The 23,590-nt window shown below is 37.4% G+C and overlaps 1 protein-coding gene across 3 annotated transcripts in view; it reads right to left on the minus strand.

Annotated features, from left to right (window-relative positions):
• Nucleotides 1-23,590, minus strand: part of LOC145671096 (anoctamin-7-like) — a 1,175,643-nt gene that overhangs the window by 13,378 nt on the left and 1,138,675 nt on the right. For all 3 annotated transcript variants that reach the window (XM_081739856.1, XM_081739857.1, XM_081739858.1), the window contains 5 exons: nucleotides 22,247-22,442; nucleotides 19,487-19,653; nucleotides 16,890-17,018; nucleotides 4,162-4,252; nucleotides 2,128-2,333 (listed from right to left, as the gene is read on the minus strand). In XM_081739856.1, the coding sequence (XP_081595982.1) occupies nucleotides 2,128-2,333; nucleotides 4,162-4,252; nucleotides 16,890-17,018; nucleotides 19,487-19,653; nucleotides 22,247-22,442 (789 nt within the window). The remainder of the gene's footprint in view (nucleotides 1-2,127; nucleotides 2,334-4,161; nucleotides 4,253-16,889; nucleotides 17,019-19,486; nucleotides 19,654-22,246; nucleotides 22,443-23,590) is intronic.

A 23,590-nucleotide genomic window follows, 5' to 3' on the forward strand; every position in this document is an offset into this window, starting at 1 on the left:
CATTTGAATATATCCGTTTGTCATGTCAAGTTCTGTTGAATCTTGTTTCTATCATTCAACCATAAGGCTTTCATTATTCTAAACACTTAATCAATATATGCATTGCTGACTGGTAAGCTATAATAGTGAGGGCATACTATATTGTTTTAAACAGATTTTGTACATCTAGTTTCTCTATAAGTTACAACAATGACCATCGTTAACTCTTGTCATTCTTGTCATCAAATATGTTGATATTATAGATTTCAAAACAGAAAAGTCAACGGTGCAGCTCATTTCCATAGAAACTAATTTTGTGCGACTAATTTTGCGGTGATATAGTAAGATGAAAACAATGTTGGTGCCAGGAGATAATACCGATGCAACAATGAAAATACTTTAAACTTATTACATTGTCACATTAAAAATATAATCGTTGTTAGGCCTATAAATAATAGCAAGTAAATACAACATACGAGGCATAAACACCTAAGTATAGATAAATTAACATTTAAACCTGTAGGCCCTCAATCTCGTAGAATGTATTTCGAACCCGGGCACTCCGGGTGGCAGTCGATCGGACAACCTTAGTATTTTTTTACTTTACCTTTTTAGCTAAAATATTCTACAAGAGAGAAGTTAAATTATCAAGCATCTTTTTTCTTAAAAATATTTCAGATAAGAAATGTAGCTGTTGGTCTTGACTTATATGGATAGTAAATACACTGTGATCAAAAGTATCCGGACACCTGGCTGAAAATGACTTACAAGTTCGTGGCGCCCTCCATCGGTACTGCTGAGATTAAATATGGTGTTGGCCCACCCTTAGCCTTGATGACAGCTTCCACTCTCGCAGTCATACTTTCAATCAAGTGCTGAAAGGTTTTTTTTTTTTGGGGGGAAAGGCAGCCCATTCTTCACGGAGTGCTGAACTGAGGAGAGGTATCGATGTAGGTCATTGAGGCCTGGCACGAAGTCGGCGTTCCAAAACATCTCAAAGGTGTTCTATAGGATTCAAGTCAGGACTCTGTGCAGGCCAGTCCATTACAGGGATGTTATGGTCGTGTAACCACTCCGCCACAGGCGGTGCAGTATGAACATGTGCTCGATCGTGTTGAAAGATGCAATCACCATCCCCGAATTGCTCTTCAATAGAGGGAAGCAAGAAGGTGCTTAAAACATCAATGTAGGCCTGCGCTGTGAGAGAGGCACGTAAAAAACAAGGGGTGCAAGCCCCCTCCAAGAAAAACACAACCACACCATAAGACCACCATCTCCGAATTTTACTATTGGCACTACACACACTGACAGATGACGTTCACCGGACATTCGCCATACCCACACCCTGCCATCGGATCGCCATATTGTGTACCGTGATTCGTCACTCCACACAACGTTTTTCCACTGTTCAATCGTCCAATGTTTACGTTCCTTACACCAAGCGAGGATTCGTTTGGCATTTACCTGCGTGATGTGTGGCTTATGAGCAGCCGCTCAACCATGGAGTTTTCTCACCTCACGCCTAACTGTTATAGTACTTGGAGTAGATCCTGATGCAATTTGGAATTCCTGTGTAATGGTTTGGATAGATGTCTGCTTATTACACTTTACGACCCTCTTCAACTTTCGGCGGTCTCTGTCAGTCAACAGACGAGGTCGGCCTGTACGCTTTTGTGCTCTACGTCACGTTTCCACTTCACTATCACATCAGACACAGTGGACCTAGGGATGTTTAGGAGTGTGGAAATCTCGCGTACAGACTTCTGACGCAAGTGACAACCAATCACCTGACCACGTTCGAAGCCCGTGAGTTCCGCGGAACGCCCCATTCTGCTTTCTCACGATGTATAATGACTACTAAGGTCGCTGATAATGAGTACCTGGCAGTAGGTGGCAGCACAATGCACCTAATATGAAAAACGTATGTTTTGGGGTGTTCGGATACTTTTGATCACATAGTGTATGTAGGGCCTTATGCAGAGTTGTTCTGAGGCGTGATTAGTGCCACAATAAAGAGTTCGACTAACATATGTCTCCTGCAGTAGTCAGGCCTTTAGTATGACGCTAATAATTTGTTTTTACCGCGATGAAACTTAGGTTTCTTCAAACATGAAGTTACAAGAAAAATAAAAGAACTAACATACTTACGTTGCTAATGACAGCTAAATGCGCTAACATATCCAGGATTTTAAACCAGATGCCAATGTTCTCTGCTCTCTCGGCCACCGTTCTCCTCGTCTCACAAACAAACTTTTGTGCGTCCAATCGAATCTCAACCCAATTGTTGAGAAGTGCGAATAAAGGGGCCAGAGGGAATGCTGCCACGAAGATCGTGATAAAGCCGAATTGAAGCACTAACAAAAACAACAGAAAGAATTAAGTGAGGTTTTAGAATGTTATCATTAAAACATAACAAATAAGTTTGTAAAATATTCGCAAATCTACCTGTGTTAAGTAAATACGAGGGCTTGTTAAGAGCTAAGAATACAGATATACAGCAGAAATTTTAACAGGAAGTTAAATTATTATTCATTTGTGATAAAAAGAAAGTAAAAAATAATTCTACATTCCCATATGACTTGCGTGAACGCAAAGCAAAATTTGCGAATTAATTTGCGATAATTGGCATAGCAGTTATTGAGTTTCGTTGCGTTGCGTTGCTCTACGCAGAATTTTGCGAACACTGGTACAGAATGATCCTCAAAGTGTTTCAGGACGTTCGTGGTACTGTTGTTTTGTTTCAACGACGAAAACAGTTTTCGTGAGATATTTATGGCGCTGTTCCAAACTCTTCCTTAGACAGAATTAGTGCTATCCAATCGCGAATTTTTCGCAATCTAAAGGATTATTTTGAACTTCAAATTTTTGTTCCGTTCAAAAAGAGAAGGCCTTAGGTTCCACAAAAAAATAGAAGTTACTCAACAAATCTCAATTGCGAAGCAAGAAAATCTATTTTATACAACTAAAATTTTCCATATCGATTACGGACACATTATGTTTCTTTCCTTAACGCTTACAACTGGATATGTTCTATTTCGTTTGAAATTGAATATTGCAAGAACATTAACATAACAATTATTTACAAATATTGAAGTTTAAGCAGTTGTATACACCATCCATCCCACAGAGAAAGAAAACATTATTCTGTTGTTCTAAAAATCCGCCCTGATTATTTTTAGGTACTGGAAAAAGAAGATTATGTCTGGTAACCATAACCGTGTAATTTACGCATACATTTTAAAATTTATTTCCAATTCGACCACTATCTGCTTGACAAATAAAAAGAAAGTGCCGTTACTTTCATACTTATAGGAACGGTGCTTATCGTGTCCGTGGGAAGTTTTCTCGTTTTTTCCAGTTTTCTTATTCCACCATCAATTCTTTCATAAACTGATTCTTATCAATCGTCCGTCTCCTCTAGCCTACAAGGCATAATCATAGTTATGCTTATTTTTGTGAATACTTACCTAAGCGGCGGTGATGACAGTAAGTATTCTACTTGATTTTTGAACATTTATAACGTGCACTTGTATTAAAGTTTCAAGATGGGAAAACATAATAATTATTCGCATTATACAGCGTGTTACAAATTAAAGAAATAACTTTCGCGTAAAAGTTCTGCATCCATACATCAGAAATAGAATTTGGAATCCTCGAATCTATCGGTATTAATAGAGAATGCTATGTAGCTATATATACACTTTGCATTTATAAATGACATGAGTTTAATTACTGATAACTCAATCTTAATCACATGTTACAAGATAACAATAAAATAGTGACAAAAGTGCCGTATCCTTTATGCTGTATACTAGGGTAAATCCCAGATGAAGACCTCTACTTTTTTTTAATAGCATGTTTTACGCATTTCGATTTTTTTAGTAAACAAAATAGATGTTAACAGTGCACAAATACGGTGTCACATTCCATCTCTTTCTCTGTACTCACGTTTAATTATTATTAACTTTCTGTTCCTGCCACCGTATGTTACGAATACCCATGAAGATACATAGTTTTCCACAAATGTCCATGTTAGGAATGTACATACTTTTCAAGTAAAGTTCTGAGTCACTTTAATCACAGCGTTTAATTATCCATGTCTTCTCTCTCTATATATATCTTCTCTCTTATCTACAATAGAAGTGCTACAAGTATTAATGTGGCAATAAAAAAAAGACTTACCCATTTCAAGATATTCTTGAAAAAGACCTTCATTTGGAATAAGCTGGTAGTCTTCTTCCCATCTCGTTTTATGCTTCTTTGATAATTTTACCTATGAAACAATAACTTAAATGTAATGTACGATTATTTTAATTAGCTTAATTAACTAGACTAAAATTTTTAAAATGCTACAAAATTATAATTAGAGTGAAATGTCATTACAAAGATACCAACAAGGGTAAAAATGAGGGGGAACGCAGACGGACGTCCCCCCACATACAAAAATATCTATTGAGTCCCTCCATATCCTAAAAATTTACAATGCGTAAAGATATGCACAGGGGACGGCGTGACGTCATGCATCCCCCTACCTTTCAGATCCATTTTTATCCCTGGACACCGAATAAAACATTGTATGACCCTGCACTGATGTAGAGGGTAAAAATCAATCATAACTTAAAAAAAGAATTTTATTTAAAACTATATTTGTCATAAAAGGTTACATAAACGATTTACTACTCGCATTCCTTATGAATACTTCTCAACTACTTAGTATTCTGTGCATTACACAACACTGCATTACTTAGCAATTGACGATAACATTATGAAAGCCAGTATCATATGTAGAATTCTATCAAAATTTCTTACAAATTGCTTATGGATTTGAATTTATCTTAAAATGATATCATTGCCTGAATTAACATTACTCAAATCACTAATGTGCCACAACTTTACTATTTATGTCCATTAGCAACAATACTTTTGGAAAATATTACCCATTAGGGTCAAGGGGATACCCTAAATCCATGTTACTGTTGTGAAACGTTTCGTCTAAATTCGACCCGCATACATAGCATTCATATGGGGTTTCTAGAATGCACCTGTCAATGCTGGACGCAAACAATGTCGTCAGCATAATCTTGCAAAGAAGAAAAATTGCAAACCCCTAATTACATAACTTTGATGACGTGTCATCTCGCTTTTCTTAAGATCTTACAGAAGACGTTCAGGTTTGGAGAGCCCTATACCATTTCTTCAACACTGTAAATATATACATCGTATCTCATATTCGGACATTGAGCCAGTTAATTTTTAAGTGAAATTTTGCCTCATGACTGAACACTGGCAGACAGTAAAATATTCATTTTAAATCCTTCTGCATGAGTCAACAACATTCATATCATTTGACATGTTCATTGGAATGCAAAGGCGCCCATCAGGGAGGCAAGGTGAGCTGCTTGCCCCTTCTGCGAGGAAATTGTACTTCGGAAGATAGAAAACCCAACAGATATTTTAGAATAGTTACCGCAAAATTTGAGACTACATTTGAAATGTCGCTTATATTTGCTCCCCCTTGGAAACCACAACATGGGCGCCCTTGTTCGAATGTAAGCATTGGAGAAGCTTTAGAGGGTAAAGTTTCCGTCATAATCGCCATCGTAAAATCTTAAAAACTGTTTGTTGTGAAATATCAAGTTAGCGATTTACACAATATCCTGTCTGCACTGTTTCCTCTGAAACGCATGTCCGTCTGGTGTTTCTACTGTTACTCTTATATATACACAGGGTGGTAGGTAACTCCACCGAAAAACTTTGGGAGGTGATGCCTTATATGAAATGAAAAAAAAAAGTTCTAATAAACATGGGACGAAAAACGTCTCCTTTCAGAGTTATGAACCGCCGAAAATTCGAAAATTCACGTTTCGAAACGCTCTGCTTTAGAAACTACAGGACCGATTCCAAGCGGTTTAAGGAGTTACAAAAGAACTAGTATGCGCTCTATCTAAATATCTATGTTCTACCGTGGTCCGTTATCGGTGAAACGAACTGTGAAAAGGAAGTAGAAGTATAGAGATACTCCTTTAAATACTAATGGCGTGTTCGTTTCGCCGATAACGGAGGATAGTAAAAGTTCCTCTGTAATTTCTTAAACCGCTTGGGATAGGTCCTATAGTTTCTAAGGCAGGGCATTTCGAAACATGATTTTTCGAATTTTCGGCGGTTCATAACTTTGAAAGGAGACGTTTTTCGACTTATGTTTATCAGAACGTTTTTCTTTCATTTCATATAAGGAATCACCTCCCAAAGTTTTTCGATGGAATTACCTACCACCCTGTATATATATATATATATATATATATATATATATATATATATATATATATATATATATATATATATATATATATATATATCCTTATCAAATGTCCAGGTAATCTAGCAATTCTGCTTCGCAGTTTCCGAAACGCACAACACAAAATCCTTCTTGCTCCAGTTAACTTTAAATATGGGGCAAGAATTCAATATACGCTGGAGATGGAGTGGTCAACCACCACCATGTATTCATTCACCGCTAACGAAGAGGTATGGTCTGCCGGTCTTTTTAATGGGATGGTACCGTTTATAATCCAACCCATACTTCCTCGATGATTGGACAGGTTCAATTTTGGTGCACGATGTGCACTTTCAAGGTATATTTCTCGATCTTATGACATTTAAATCTTGTGACTTCCTATTATTAAAGGGAGTGAGATACACCCACTACGCGGCCAGATCAAAGTCCTTAGTGCCTACTAGTTAACGTACTGGTCGAGTGAGCAAAGGCCTACGATGCTCTGCATCCATAATGCCTGAGCCTTATAAGACAAGCTCATCTCCTTCAAGTACCAGATACCGCGAATCCTACGGTTTGAGTACAGCCCAGCAGGGGTTCAACCCAATCCAAGAACCTAGGCGTAAATGCGGTGGCTTGAGTCCCGGCCCTGTCTACCTCTATCGTTCTCTGGCAACCTCCTTTCACGTAGAAGTACTGCGAACACGTCAAGATACTCCCGTATCTAATCTAGGATCCAATGGTACGTGCCAGGTCAGCATTTGAGTTTGAGAGTGGCCCCTTACCCTCCAGAAATCCCTCCCTTTCATAGGATCGGAAACAGTTACCCAGATTCCCAGGATAGTATATTTCCCCAGTCTCTGTTCAGTCACTCTATAGCAGTAGACGAACTTCCCCAACCCCGGTAGGATCACCCAAACAATACAAGACTTCCTCTCGACGTGTTGAGGTACCACGTGCACGTTGAGATGCTTGGTATCTCCTTCCGGACCCAATAGTACGTGTAAGCAACCATTTGGGAGAAGAGCTCTAACTTCTGCACAGTCTACATACAGTCAATGAAATTCGAAAACACTAGAGTGGGTCAGTGGGAAGTTCAGGATCTCTGCACAGACAAAGACTATGTTCAGAGTTTAAAAGCCTGGTAAGAAACCTCAAACATATAGAAAGATTTCACGTCACGCATGAAGTGCCAAAGAGACAGGTGTCCTATATATGTTTGATGCTTTTGAATTAAATCAAAGAAACAGGTTAAGTATTTGCAATACAGAATAGTAGTTCATTAATATAATATTCTAAGTATATTATTCTAGTTTCCTCTATTAACTTTAGTGGTCGGATAAGTCTGACAAGAATACATACAGATAAGTATCTTCCTGTATGGCTGTGGAAATCGATTTTGATCGTTTACACGGAGAAAGAGAACCAACCAACGTTAGATTTCGTCGTAAGGAGTTGGTATTGCCAGCAATTTTCGCACATGGCTCTTCAGTAGTCAGTATGCCTTCATCTGTTTCGCTTGTCTTTGTATGAATAGTTGATTCACTGCGGAACGAACAAATACAAAATTAACTACTGAATATTTGCTGCTACTTTTTTTCTGCTATTATAGTTATTAGTAGCATATTCATTTCAGTTTCTTAGACTACTGTCTCAAGGCTAGGACGCACATTTTCCTGCTTATATTCTTGTCTGTGCACACCACGAATCGTTCACCATGTGTCAGCCGATGGTTACATTCAACATTACTACATATCTGTTGCCAGATGAAAAGTTTGTTCCGTCGTCGCAAGTTAGAGGCCTATATGCATATGCATCATGTAACTAATATGATATTTCAGGATTTTCGCCGAGTTTACTGTTTGTATGTATTCTTGACTATGCAGTCGATTTCTTTCTCCTTTCTTCGTGATCTCAAAAGTAACACCACCGACAGCACCATTGTATCAGGATATTTTATGTATCTGTGTAGCCCATAAACTCATAATTTCAATAGGAGGACTCAGGTCTGTATGGGTCTTGTCTATGCAATTAACAGTATCGCAAACTGAGATCGTGTTGTCCTCTAATAGGTGACAAGAAAGTCCGAATGCGAGGGATATGAACATTTGAGAGACGTACTTTTGTTACGTGATTTGCACAAATGAGTGCAATGCATAGTAGTTTAAAACTCGCTTAATCATTTGTAATAGTATTGTAAATTGGAAATTACTATTGACAGTTTTAGTAACTAACGTTATAAACATTTTAAGATCCTAACACGAAACCCTTATTGTTAATGATCACTGATATAACTAGGAAATTTTGCTACGGGCGCAATGACTCCTTAGCTCGAACAATTGAAAGTACTTTTCAACGACACAGTTTCAGTTTCAGGGGAATAAGTGTTCTAGGGTAGCTGCCCACCCATGGTTCTCCTCTAGTTGCGCCTATGCTTGTACTATTATTTCTTAATTGACAATATCTTTAACAAAAGTTATGTTTCACTATTAGATTCTCTATTATGTCTTTAGCACGGATGTCAATAGCCTAAACTTACAGCGTAGTCAGTGCCATGGAAACTGACAGCAGGACGTAAGTATGACTTAAATGTTGATTTAGTGGGAACTTATATATATTTGATTTAGTGGGATTTTGTAACGTTTCAGGTTGGCGTCACTGGGAGAAGGCAGAGAACCTCCCGTTGTAGAAGGCAGTGGTGTCAGGCAAATAAGGTGTAGTCGATGGTTTTGCAGATACAGTACTCGTAGATTCATAATCAAATAGTGCCAACAATTGTTTTATTCCATTCCACCTATCCAGGCCCATATGCACGGGGGGCTAGAGTGGCCGGCCCACCCCTAAATTTTCACTGCCCCCCCTAAAATTTTCACGGTAGGCTTGCAAATGAACTGTAATATGGTGGCCTCCCCTATATATATGGTGGCCTCCCCCTTTCACGGCCCACCATATTACAGTTCATTTGCAAGCCTACCGTGAAAATTTTAGGGGGGCAGTGAAAATTTAGGGGTGGGCCGGCCACCCTAGCCCCCGGCACCCTAGCCACCCTAGCCCCCCGTCCATATATATATATATATATATATATATATATATATATATATATATATATATATATATATATATATATATATATATATATTTAAATATATATATCGGGTGTTGCAAAATAAGTGTTACAACTCTTGGGAGGTGACTCCTGACACTGAGACAAGAAAAAAAGTTCTCTTGAACTTTCGGCTATCGGACATAGTTTCAGATCTACAAGATGCCGAAAGCGTGGGAAAATGACTTTCGGACGCCAATAGTTCGGAAACTATCCAACATAAAGAGGGCGAATAAAAAATTCACTGAAGAAGTCATACCAGCTCTATTGAATTTTGCATGTTTCACAATCCTACCATGCACGCGCAAGGGATTCCCCAAAGGAACGTAGAGAGTCCCGGATAATCTGCCAAGTGAAACTTGGTCTAAATGGATATGAATTGATAGGCTTTCTACCAGGTAACAATAATTCGTTTGTATTAAGTCGATATCTGGAACAAATACAAAATGGCGGACACCTTCTTGCCCGTTGTGTGTGGTTGCATAATCGCCAGATACGGATGCCGGCCAACATTGACGTTCTGAGTATTAAATGTAACGAATTTGTACTCAAATGTTCTAGAAAGACATCTGGAGTGTTGGTAGAGCATAACAGATGAAGCAGGGTGATTCACATGTGTGGAAACACTTAACGAAAAATGCCCAGAAATGCACACATACTCAGTAAACGTGAGTTCAAATCGTCGGAAATGTAAGGATTAACGTCAAGAACACGAAAGCCATTGCCAATTCACCAATAATATTCCCTCAAACCGATGCTATATGATGTGCACAGTTGCATACCAATAAGGATGCAACAACTGAAGCCAAGTTGAAATTGTACAATTGGACTCGCTAAGAAACTGGGTAAACTAAATGAATGTCACTAGTGGGATCACATGATCGATATTGAAATGTGGCCAATGTGTGTGTTGATATCAACATGTAGCTAATGGACAAATGTCAACATGTCCCACTACTGCTGGGACAGCGTTCCACGTGCGAGAAATAGGAAAATAACTACTCGGGTCTTGAATCTGAGGCCGTGGGCTGCCAATAGGATTGGAAACTGCGACCACGCGAGCAAAAGCGAGCGCTCTAGCCATGAGGTTCGAAGGAGCCTCACTTTCTATGTATTAATTTCTTTGAGGAGTACCCACTTTGTTTGGCAAGCGCTCTTGTACAGCCTCCCGACATGCTTGTGTGTTTCATTTTGTTACTCCTACTGCACAGTTGTAAACAATCAGAGCTTTAAGACGTTTCTTCCTATTTCTCATGTCGTTTTACTTTCCATATGTATGGTGTTTCAGCTGTAGTGTTAAATGTGCCAAATCGGTTCATTTTCGTCTTTGTCTTGGCATGTGCACGTGTGTAAGATACAATTTCTGGAGGTATTTTCCTATATTTCGAGTACGTCATATGTCCTAGAAGACGTGGGACATGATACAAGTTTGTTATTTTTACGCTCTATCAGAATTTGAACCATACATTAAGTGATTTCTTTTCATATGTGTCGACTGTGGAACAATGTCCCAAACAAAGAGGGACATTGATACAATCGTGTTCTAGTTAGGTTCTACCAAAAAGTGCACCAGATGTAATAGCAGAATGTACAATGTTATTTTCCTAGTTTTCGCACGTGAGACGGTGTCCCAGCAGTAGTGGGACATGTTGATATTTGTCCATTAGCTACATGTTGATATCAACACACACATTGGCCACATTTCAATATCGATCATGCGATCCCACTTGTGACATTCATTTAGTTTACCCAGTTTCTTAGTGAGTCCAATTGTACAATTTCAACTTGGCTTTAGTTGTTGCATACTTATTGGTATTGCATCATATAGCATCGGTTTGAGGGAATATTATTGGTGAATTGGCGATGGCTTTCATGTTCTTGACGTTAATCCTTACATTTCCGACGATTTGAACTCACGTTTACTTAGTATGAGTGCATTTCTGGGCATTTTTCGTTAAGTGTTTCCACACATGTGAATCACCCTGCTTCATCTGTTATGCTCTACCGACACTCCAGATGTCTTTCTAGAGAATTTGAGTACAAATTCGCTACACTTAATACTCAAAACGTCAATGTTGGCCGGCATCCGTATCTGGCGATTATGCAACCACACACAACGGGCAAGAAGGTGTCCGCCATTTTGTATTTGTTCCAGATATCGACTTAATACAAACGAATTATTGTTACCTGGTAGAAAGCCTATCAATTCATATCCATTTAGACCAAGTTTCACTTGGCAGATTATCCGGGACTCTCTACGTTCCTTTGGGGAATCCCTTGCGCGTGCATGGTAGGATTGTGAAACATGCAAAATTCAATAGAGCTGGTATGACTTCTTCAGTGAATTTTTTACCCGCCCTCTTTATGTTGGATAGTTTCCGAACTATTGGCGTCCGAAAGTCATTTTCCCACGCTTTCGGCACCTTGTAGATCTAAAACTATGTCCGATAGCCGAAAGTTCAAGAGAACTTTTTTTCTTGTCTCAGTGTCAGGATTCACCTCCCAAGAGTTGTAACACTTATTTTGCAACACCCGATATATATATATATATATATATATATATATATATATATATATATATATATATATATATATATATATATATATATATATATATATATATATAGAGAGAGAGAGAGAGAGAGAGTCCAACACAGGTCAACTACCGTAAACATGGCATAGGAGCTGGCTTCTACGATCATAGGCACAAGAAAGAGAGCAGGCTGATCAAACAAGAGCAGTTAACGAGATAGATATGTGCAGGCCCGTAGCCAGCCAAAAAATGTAGGGGGGCCGGTAGAAGTTAGGGGAGGCCCGACCCAACCGTATTATAGTTCATCACCATATTACAGTTCATTTGCAAGCCTACCGTGAAAATTTTAGGGGGGCAGTGAAAATTTAGGGGTGGGCCGGCCACCCTACCCACCTTCCCCGTGGATATGGGCCTGGATAGGTGGAATGGAATAAAACAATTGTTGGCACTGTTTGATTATGAACAGGCCCGCAACTAGGGTTTCTGTCACCCGGGGCAAACACACAATTCGGCGCCCCCCCCCCCAAGGTTTAGTCGAAAAGTATCACTTATGGATTGCAACTGTAAATAACATTCTTAATGAAACCAGTTATATCGATTTTTAAGTACTTTAACCCTCCAATACGCGCGCGGGCTACCATTGTAGCCCAGCGTTTTTATTTTCCTTGCCACAAAGTAATTCGAGATGATAACTCAAAGGGTGTCTGTGTACCTTTCTATCAACTATCATTCTGCGTGTTTAGGGTGTGGTCAAACGTAAAATGGAAAGGATCTCATTGTTATTCTGCTTGAAAGTTTCGTGGGCTACATCTGTAGCCCGCGCGACTATTGATGTCACGGGTGTTCCAAAGTGTCAAAGTTTTTTCATTATAGTTTGAGTGTTGATCAGATGGTCAATGAGTTTGCAAAATGCCAATTCTGATGAGAAATGTTTTTAAAACCAATATTTACGATCCAAAATCATTGAGAACATAACAATGCAACAATGAAAAGCTTATTTTTATTTCTGTAAATTTTTCGGTGTAATCCTTTGATGTGGAGAAAAGAAGAACACTTTCCATCAACAATGAAGCACACAAGAACTCAACACTATATTGTTATGTGTACCTCTCGAACTTGAGCACTTTCTGTACCTTTTGGGCACCTTTCTATATACTTTCTCTTTCTGTATATATGCACCTCTAAGGTGCACACAAGTGATAGAGAAAACTGATTTGAGCAAAGCATCTGTCTTTACAGTGCATTAACTAGAAAGTTCATTAAACATGAAAGAAATTGCTTCATAAAATATTAATAAATAGATCAAGATATTTAGATTATTTAATATAGGGTACAGCAGGGTAATTCGAATAGGAGGGGAATTTGAATAATATTAAGCATTTTGCAAGCTGGAGTGGAAACGCGGCTCGCCATGTTAGTGAACCTGCGGTGGATTTGTAGGTGGTTGTTTGCAGAAGTCGCTCTCAGAAATACAAACCATTCCTACGGTTCTGAAGGCTTACACGATTTTTTGCTTGCTGCAAGGTAAGTACGAGTATATCTATTTTTTAGGTCGATATAATTTTCACTGCTGTTTCCTTAAGCTTTCCTTATTATTAACTGGATAAAATGAAATCGCTTTGGATTATAATCGTATCAGTATCATGTGGTGCGTTGATATACTGTACGCTTGCGCCAGCTAGTGAGCAGTTTTCATACCACGTTCTGAATGGAATATTCATCGACTGCGGGGCAATTTGGATAATTCATAACGGGGCAATTTGAATACCAGTGCAATTAGAACTATAATCCTACTATTTTATATTTGTTTATGCCTCGGTTCTGATCAAGCATTCGTAATATTTTATCGTTTCAGATGGTCAGAAATTATAAGAAGAAAGATAAGCGATTAAAATGGAATAAAGAGTCTATGGAACAAGCAGTCAAATCAGTTCTTAATGGTGACCTGTCGATACTGGGAGCACCAGAGCTATTTAATGTCCCTTTCAGACGAGTTAAGTATCAAGAGAGGGCATTAATTGATGATCCTGCTGTAGGCAATACGTCTAAAATATCGTTCGGTGATATTGGGAGGCCAAGCGTGTTTTCCAGTGATCTAGAGAAAAAAAACTAAGCTGGAGCTAAACCCATACAACAAGTGCTTCCCAGCCCTGAAAAAGTTTGTGTGCATAAGAGACGTCGTGTCACAGGAAAATCATGCCACTCGACTTCTCCTGAAAATATTCAGGCAATGAGAGTAAAACAACTCCAAGCAAAGATGCAAGCATCGAATGCAATAAAATCCTAGAACACTTTAAGGAAGAAGAGTGCTAATACGGAACTTGTCAAGAAAAAACAAATGAAAGCTCGAAAGAAACTGATATCCTTTACCTCTTCCAGTGACGAAGAAGTAGACCAAAGTGTAAAGATGGCTGCAAGCAATGAAGACCAAACATGGAATTGCGGTTTTTGTCTTCTTAATTACTATTCAGAACGTTCTGCTAGAAAGGGAGACTGGATTTGTTGTCAGCGTTGTAAGACATGGTTCCACTAGGTCTGTGTAGGTGCAGAAGGTCGAAAACAGTTTATTTGTGGTCGTTGTCGTTAAATACGAACGATGGAAAATGAATTAACCTATTACAGCTCTTTGTCTGAGACAGTGTTCCTAACAATACCGGTATTGTTAGTGTGCATTCAAAAAGATAACTACAGGTGAAGCATATTTACAATTTATGTACTTCTTTTTATGTAAAATTAACATATTCCAACTACCGTAGAATTTGCAATCTAACTATTAAATAGTTTATACATTGTTTCTAGGTATATATATTTTCCTTATTTAAGACTTGCTTATTTTGTTGGTTAATCATATTACCCCACTCGTTATTCAAATTGCCCTTCGCATTTACATTTTCTGAAATTTCGGCGGGGAAATTGAATACCCAAATTTCACAATGATGTATCACAGATACTATCTTAAGAAAAATTGCTAAGTTATAGTAAGGTTCAAAGTTTTTGTTCACAATTTTGTAACTGAATACCAATTATACTTTCTGAGATACATGAGAAAATGTCTGAAATTATTCAAATTACCCCGCTGTACCCTATAGTAAATATTACTATACATTATACACGATTAATGTAAAAAAAAAAATGATTGAAATTAACAATAAAGCATAATAAAGCATAAGTTGGACTGATAGATAACAATTCAAAATGCCTCGAAAAGCTCTCAAGCAAAGCTAATAGATAAAGCTTCATACAGCCTTCACTCGCAAAATCTCTTGGTAGGCGTACAAGAAACAATTAAATACACCGAGGCGTGTAAATTATCTTTTCCGCCACAAAACTGCCCTCTAGTTTAAAAACATTACAGCAATTGCGTAACATTACAGGGGGCGCGTCTGAGCTAAACTCTTCAACCACCAGCAAGTAACAAAAATCGGGAACTTTTCGCCCCCGCCCCTATTGACAACAGCGTTTTAAACTTTAGAGCTGTTCTCAGTAGAATTATACAAACAAACAGCTCCTTGTGGTAGGAAAAGGAAAGGGGGGCGGATTCTCTGTGGTCGCTCAAGGGAACAAATGCATGCAATATTAGGTTTTTAATGTATAACATTACACCTATTTAGATGAGACTCTCTCTCTCTCTCTCTCTCTCTCTCTCTCTCTCTCTCTATATATATATATATATATATATATATATATATATATATATATATATATATATATATATATATATATATGGAGAGAGAGAGAGAGAGATAATCAACGAAAAGAGGTCCCATGGAAAAGGCCAAGTAAACTTTTGATTTCTTTTAACTTCTAGAATAAGTTCCTCAAAGGAAAGGGTGCGATTTTTAAAACAATTGATACATCTTCTTTCCGGCGCCCCCTCCAACCAGGCGCCCGGGGCACGTGCCCCCTCTGCCCCCCCCCCTAGTTGCGGCCCTGATTATGAATCTACGAGTACTGTATCTGCAAAACCATCGACTACACCTTATTTGCCTGACACCACTGCCTTCTATCAACGGGAGGTTCTTTGCCTTCTCCCAGTGATGCCAATCTGAAACGTTACAAATTCCCATCTCGAGCGGCAGAAATTCCCATTTTGCTCTTGAATTTCCCACGCTATACTAATTATAAAAATTCAAAACTTATAAAATATGAAAATTTAAACTACTGTGTGTTACTCACTTTCTTCAATGTAAGAGAATTATCCGTAAATTCCGATCTACGTTTATCAAATAGTTTTGTGAAAAAAATATCCTTCTTAACTGCAAGAAACACTTGAAAGTGACGAAAACAGTAAAGGTTGCTGCCAGAACTTCATATTTTAAGCACGCTTTTGTGCTGTAGGCTTTTACGGAACATAATGAAACTAGACAAGCATAATTCTGGAGCCATTACGTGTGGAACGTTTTTAAAGTTGATTGTTTCTCATTTGGTACTTTATTTCTTCTTCTTTCTTTTTCCTTTTTAAAATATCAGATTACAATTTACGTTTCTTAACAATTGTTTCTTGAGATTCTCAAGCCACTGTGTAAATCATTATCATTTTAGCATTTTACAGTAACAAAATTTGACAATCAGCAATTATTTCATGCCTTTTGTAAACTCATTAGTTTACTTTCCATCCGTTAAGATTTTTTTGTTGGCGTTGATGAAGTAAACATGAAAAATCCCATATATCCTGCCAATTTACACGAAAATTCTGTTTATCCTTATTTGAGAAATTAATGTCAAAAAATCCCACAAAAATGATTTTTCCTACGGATTGGCATCACTGCGTTTTCCAAGTTCTGTGTGAGAAGCTTACTGAGAACCCAAGCAGCAAAAGTGACGTCATGGACCATCAGTCGGAAGTTCTATTTACAATATTCTATGATAACAAATCAAATATTAGTATGAACTTGGAATCTTTTAACATGAAATGAGTTAAAATACCAAAGTGGAGGGAATATAAACATTCACAGATTAAATTTAAAAAAAAAAAAAGAATCAGATATGAGTATACTAACCTGCTTTTTGTGCCACCACGCTTTCATCTTTGGTACTAATATCTCCTGGGCGTTATTGATCATTTGTTTTCCAATCATTATTACAGCCAATTGTTGTGCTAATTCAATGAGGCATCCGCCGGCACTGCACTGAAATTATACAACAATCAAGATTAGGAAACAAGTATAAAATAGAATCCTCATTTAGATTTTATTTATTTATTTTATTTGTGCGAGCACCGAGGCATCAGAGATGTAGATCTTGAGTCCAGGATTCGAACCAGATGAGCTTCAGCGAGAATCGAACCCAAATCTCGTCCTACGCGTAGACTCGAACATTAACCATTTAAGCAATGAGGAAGGCCCCCAAATTTTAGTTGTGCTACAAACAATTTTCCACGTCTCTTCTACAGTACTATTATACAAAATATAATATTAACTCTTCCTGCTGTTATTTCGTGTCTTGAATCAGGATTTTGGAGCTCTTTAAGAAGTACTAGGCCTGTAGTTCTGAATAATGGCGTAGTAAGATAAAACCGGGGCATCAACAGTCAGACAGAACCGGGTAGTATAGTGTAAATCTGAGAAGGTTAGATACAGTGTCTAAACTGTAAAGGATGGGCAGACAAAGCTTGTAGCAATGTGTACGAATATGATGGAACTTTTATTTGTGATATTTGTTCTTAAATTTAACAAAAACGTGACATAAAGTTATTTTTTCTATGTTATTGGTCTAATATTGTCTAGCCCTCTATATTTTCCGTACTTTTTAAGTTCACATATTTTTTCAGGTGTATTGATTCCTACTGTACTAGTTCTTGGAGTAATTACATATTTTTCTTGTAAAAGAAATGTTTTGTTATAATTATTTTATATGTAACCGGTTTTGTCCGACCTAGTCGGATAAAACTGGGTTTTTGCATACCCTTTAAAAATATTTTTGTTCTCGAAGTTTACCAGTTTTTTTCCCCACTGAAATAAACATTTTTGTGTCAATAACAAATTTATTACAAGCTGTACTATCCATATGCTGAGGAACAAGCAAAAAAATTTGGGTCCCGGTTTTATCCGACTTTCCCCTATGGCCTTTATATAACGATAACTATCGATTTTTGTTATCACGTGCTTTAAATTTAGAAATAAGAACGTTACAACACAAATACACAAATTACAGGACAATTCTGCGTTCCAAAGAGTTTTGTGACATGAAGAAGAAATCAGTAAAATTAAACAATTAAAACTACAGTACACTTCAAAGAAAACGTAAAAAAATACTTATACAAATAAATCAATGCGATAAAGATGGAGCAGGTATTGATCATCATTACTACAGAGTGCTTCTTCATGGCTACATAATTAGTGTATGTCTCTTAGGCGCAGAAGACCTGGGTCCCATTTCAACCAGGAACTCATGTGATTCGAATCCCGCGTTAAGCTGTAGATCTAGTCTTATTTAGCCTACATGCTGAAAGGGGATGTTAATATCTAAAACAACCAATCAACCATTAATATACACTGGATAGGGACTTCGCTTTCACATTCTTTTAAAGAAAGGCCACCCTATACAGTGGGTTATTTGAAATTTCACCTGCGCTGTTCTTTCTTAACCTTCAAAACTGGTGTGTTTATCTATCTATCTATTTATTTTTAAAGACGTTCCTGATTGATTAATCACCGCCCAGATCAAGTAAGCTATAGAAACTTGAAATTTGAACAGGGCATAGGATTTGAGATCTAAAAAGGAACTTTTAGGAAAGGTGGGAGGAAGAAGGATAGGAATTACTATCTTAAACTCTCGATAGTGGGAATCTCTTACGGTTAGAGACATCGATATTTGGATTTATTTAAAATAATTAGACCTATTTTTTCTAATTAGAGTCTTAATTAAAGTCTAATAAAATAATTAGAGTCTTTCGCTATTTTTTAATATTTGACCTTGAAGGAAAGAAAAGGGGATGAGCAGGAAACAGGAGTGGGAATTACAGTTATTATAATAAGATATCCATATCTCGGTATCTATTAAAGTTAGAAATAAGAAATTCAGTATTCATTAAAAAATACTGAGCGGCATGTTTCACCATTCTTTGATACTTGCCTCAGAAAAGAAAGAAAGAAAAAAAGATCGCGAAGAGAAAACGACGGTGTTACATTTGTTATAATTAGATAGCCTTATCTCGAAATTAGTTGAGGTTAGAGATATGAAATTTGGAATTTACATTGTTCATTTAAAATAATGAACGACATGTTTCAGTGGTTGTTGATATATCCCCTAGAAGGGAAGAAAGAAGCAGGAAGAAACAAGGAGTCGGGGTTGCAATTGTTAAAATAAGATGGTCACATTTCGAAATCCCTTAATAATAAATAAATACTTGTTTCAGCATTTCTTCTATGTACCTTAAAAGGGAACGAAAAAGGGTATGAGTTGTACTTATATCCATTTAAATTACCAATTTCAACTATACAGACCGTCGGCAAATGTTGGCAAGTATGGACGGAAGGCGGTCCTTAAAAAGTATCACTGCAAGAGACAACTTTTCTTTAACACATCTTTAACTAAAACATAACTACAGTATAAATTTTACTATCACAGAACTCTTTAAAATAAAGACACTACTTACGTCTTCGTTTCGTAGACCCAAAATGTGGGCATAGTTGCCTGGGTAGCCCACAAACCTACCCTTGAAGAAGGCAATGTAAAAGATGGACGAGTAAAAATTGACAAATTGGAAGATAAATACTTTGAATGTGAGGTTGTCATCAAATTCTGTTTGCGTCCGATGCATTTCTGAAAAGACAGAGAACAAAGGTAAAATATTACATTAAGTTATCTAAAGAAGAAAATAGCCAAATCGTGAAATTCGATTCTAGAAAATTTGAGGCAATCACCATGGTCGCCCGAAGGGGAGGGCAGGGTCAGGAAAATGTGTTAAACTTCTTAAGATTTTCTTAATACAAATAAAAAAAATAAATACCAAACGTAATATAGCAATCAGGGAGATGAACCTCCCTAGAAAATTTTCTTCGGGCGCCCTTGACAATCACGCATATTGTGAGCAAATTTTTACTATATATTAACTTGGATAAAAATAATAACAATAAGAATAAATTACTGTTCAATCTGATTTGAATATTTCCCTGACACCACCTTCAATTTCTTTTGTTATAGATTCTGTTATCTTTAAATAAAGAAAATGTTTATATTTATTTCTTTATTCTGAGGATAGGGTTTTCATAATAGAAACGTTTCCTTTTAACGTTTCCCATACCCACATCGTCATTCTAGCTCCCTAGTTGACCTATGTGGGATCTATGTTGAACCACCCAGATCTTCCCTGAACCCACATCTTCGTTCTAGCTTCCATAGTTGATCGATGTGGATCTATGTGGGATCCATGTCGGTCCATCTAGACCTTCCCTATACCCACATCGTTCTAGCTCCCTGGTTGACCGATGTGGATCTATGTGGAATCTATGTTGAACTACCCAGATCTTTTCCATACCCACATCGTCGTTCTAGCTCCCATGGTTAACCGATGTAGCTCTATATGTTCCTTGTAAAAACGTTCCTTGCAAAAAGAACGGAGCTGAAAAAAAAACTGGAATAAACTGCCCGGTATTTCTTTTATTAAAGATAACAGTGATATCTGCACATTTTCGCACCTGTAATAACAAAACCAGTACCAGATTAGCTGCACCGAGCGCGGGCTATAAACAAGCCAACATTTATTTGGAACAGTTTATGTCGATCTCTTAATCTATAGTCGACATCGTTCATGCAAATCAAAGATAAAATATACATTCTAGTAATGAAAGAAACACTAATTTTAATACACACCTTCAATAATATTATAGTTTTCTTTTTTTAAAAAAAATAAATTACACCGTTCTAATTTTTAAAATACGATTTCAACGAATTGAAGGGAAACCAAAACAACAAACAACCGTCATAATATTTTTCATAATTTTCCCTCGCTTCGTACCGCTTGTGGCGCCATACGGTGTTATGGTTTTAAAACTGTGAACAGTTAACAAACAACCTGCGTACGCCGATCGACACCGATTCGACATAGCTCGAGTCCGAATCGAAAAATCACTTTTTAAAATAATTGCCACAGAACTATAAAAATGTTTATTTCATGTGCTTCAAATTTATTCATTAGAAAAAGGAAATATTTCCATGCTTTTTTATTTTTGATGGGCAAGCCTATTTATATCCCATGTGGGACCGACATTGGGAAATCTGCCTTGGGCAAGCACACCAAGTTCCCATGTGGGACTCTTATCGGTAAACCAACATCGGCAAGCCCACCAAGATCCCATGTGAAACCCATATGGGAAATTGGTGGGTTATTGTGGGCTAGTTTAGATCCCACGACGCCGATGTTGGCCAATGTCGAACAAATATGGATCCCACGTTGGCGTGCTACTGGGGCAGGATCTGTTGTCAAAGGCTTTGCAACAATACCAACTCTCACTTTTGATCTAGTGGCTAGCGTGTGCGCCTTTGGTATACGGGGGCCTGGGTTCAATTCCCGGTAGAAGAGGGTTGAATTAATAAGGCATTCCGGTGGTTTGAATTCCACCTTAAACTGTAGGTTCACGTCTCATATAGCCACGGTGTTGAAAAGGGACGCAAAATTCTAACCTACCGAACCAAATACAGACAGCAGTTCTGTAGACGAACTTAGAACATTTAGCAAATCATGAATTCTATGACCGCAATAATATGATAATGTGCTTTGTAACGTAAGTTTTTCAAATAACATTAGTAATAGTGATAGTAATATTTGCAGAAGTTTCAACAGAAGTTTCGTGATTTTTACTATTGGAAGCAGTGTTTCTTTCAGAAACAATGTTCCGGGGGGGGGGGGGGGCACTCCAGATAGTATTCTATTTATTATTATATTATAGACGTATTATTTTAGTCTGCTCCGGGAGGCACTCTCAGAGCTCCGGGCGGGCAGTGCCCCCCAAAAACAGGTCTGGAAGAAACACTAATTGGAAGTAGTAGCACAGTTGTGTTTATTAAGATTCAATCCCAAAAACATGACTTTTTTTTTTGTTGTTAATTGCGAGGAAAATTGGAAGTTTATGACGACGCTATAATATATGTCGGTCTACGTCAATAATATTTGATACTTTGTCATCTGTTAGGAAAGATTATTTATTTATATATTGTATACATACTAAAAACTAACATAACTCTTAACTATCAGATTGTGTCAATTATTGTTTTTCTTTTCGTACCAATGACACACACAAATGCTAAATGTGATACATATACTATTTGTTTATAAATATGGAACAAAGAAAAGTCAATATAGGCCTATTTAAACCAGAACTAATGAACAAGGTCAGAAATAAACATGTACACTTACCCCATGACGTAAGTTTGTAAGCTAGTTTCTCGTAGACCCTGCTCATTGCCATAATAAGAATGAGGTTAACAACAGCCCCTGTCATGTTGGCAATGGCTTGGGCCTGTGAGCGAAACGTTGAATTTTGGAAGAGAGGGATAGACACCAACACTCGATAGATTATTACCGCTACAATGAAGATAATCACAAGGCTCATCTGAAAGACAATGTAAAGTAAGCAATAAAAACTAGAATAGCATTGATAACGATAAGAATTAGTACAAATTCTTCTGTCTACTGAAAAAAAAAAAGTACACTTAACACGGAAACAAAAACAGCGCACAGAGCACCTTTATTAACACTACAAACATATGGTACAGTAGTTATGTACTCAGACTACGAATATCCGGTAGCCACATTCCCACAATATATTCATTTGGTAGCTATATCTCCGTTCTATATTGTAATACTTCCTGGTAGGTAGAGTTAGGTTAATAGACTTAAGGTGTACAATTGATTCTTACTACTAGTTTATTATATATATATATATATATATATATATATATATATATATATATATATATATATATATATATATATATATATATTTTAAACAATAACAGTATTTACAGAAAATACTACAAAAGTGATTTTTTTTTTAATTTGTCAGGTAGAAATTAGGTAGTCTTTGACAGTAAGGCTGCGGACAGGATTTTTACAGAGCCCCGAAGCAGGCTAAGCAGAATGGCGTAGGAAACCCCAATACCCCGAAGCAAGCAGTGACGGTGTTAGAAGTTACAGAGTCCCGAAGTGAGCTAAGCAACTGTGGTAGGAATTTCAATAGAGCCCTGAAACAAGCTAAACCAGGAGAAAAGGAACAACTAAGGTTAGGTTACTCTTAATGCTCTAAAACAAGCAGTAGGAGGGACACCAGAAAACTGGTATTGGTTTGTTGGTTGCCATTTAATTTATAGGTGTCCAGAGCGGCGGTGCTGCTACTGCTGTTTAGTTCTCATGTGCTTTGTAGGAGGAGCTAGTGGTTTGTTGTTTGCTGCTTGTAGTAATCTTACGTGGTATTGTTTGTATGCATAAGCACGCGATACATTACATTATTCATTTGGTAGATACATACCAACACTACGCGCATATGAGATTCCTAGAATTCTATTCATTTGTTCTGCAAGAGTAACCTCTAAAATGGAGTAATGTGCCTGGTATGTCAAAAACATGCATTAAATTAATTTTAACAACTTAAAAAGTCGATTGTAGTGAATACATTGTTTACAACAATCAATTTGTCCACTTGATCAATGTTTCTCATTCATCATGGACACTGACAGACCATTTCGAGGTTTCATACTCGAT

Source organism: Thermobia domestica, chromosome 15 (assembly GCF_964235325.1).
Source record: "Thermobia domestica chromosome 15, izTheDome1.hap1.1, whole genome shotgun sequence".
NCBI lineage: Eukaryota > Metazoa > Arthropoda > Insecta > Zygentoma > Lepismatidae > Thermobia > Thermobia domestica.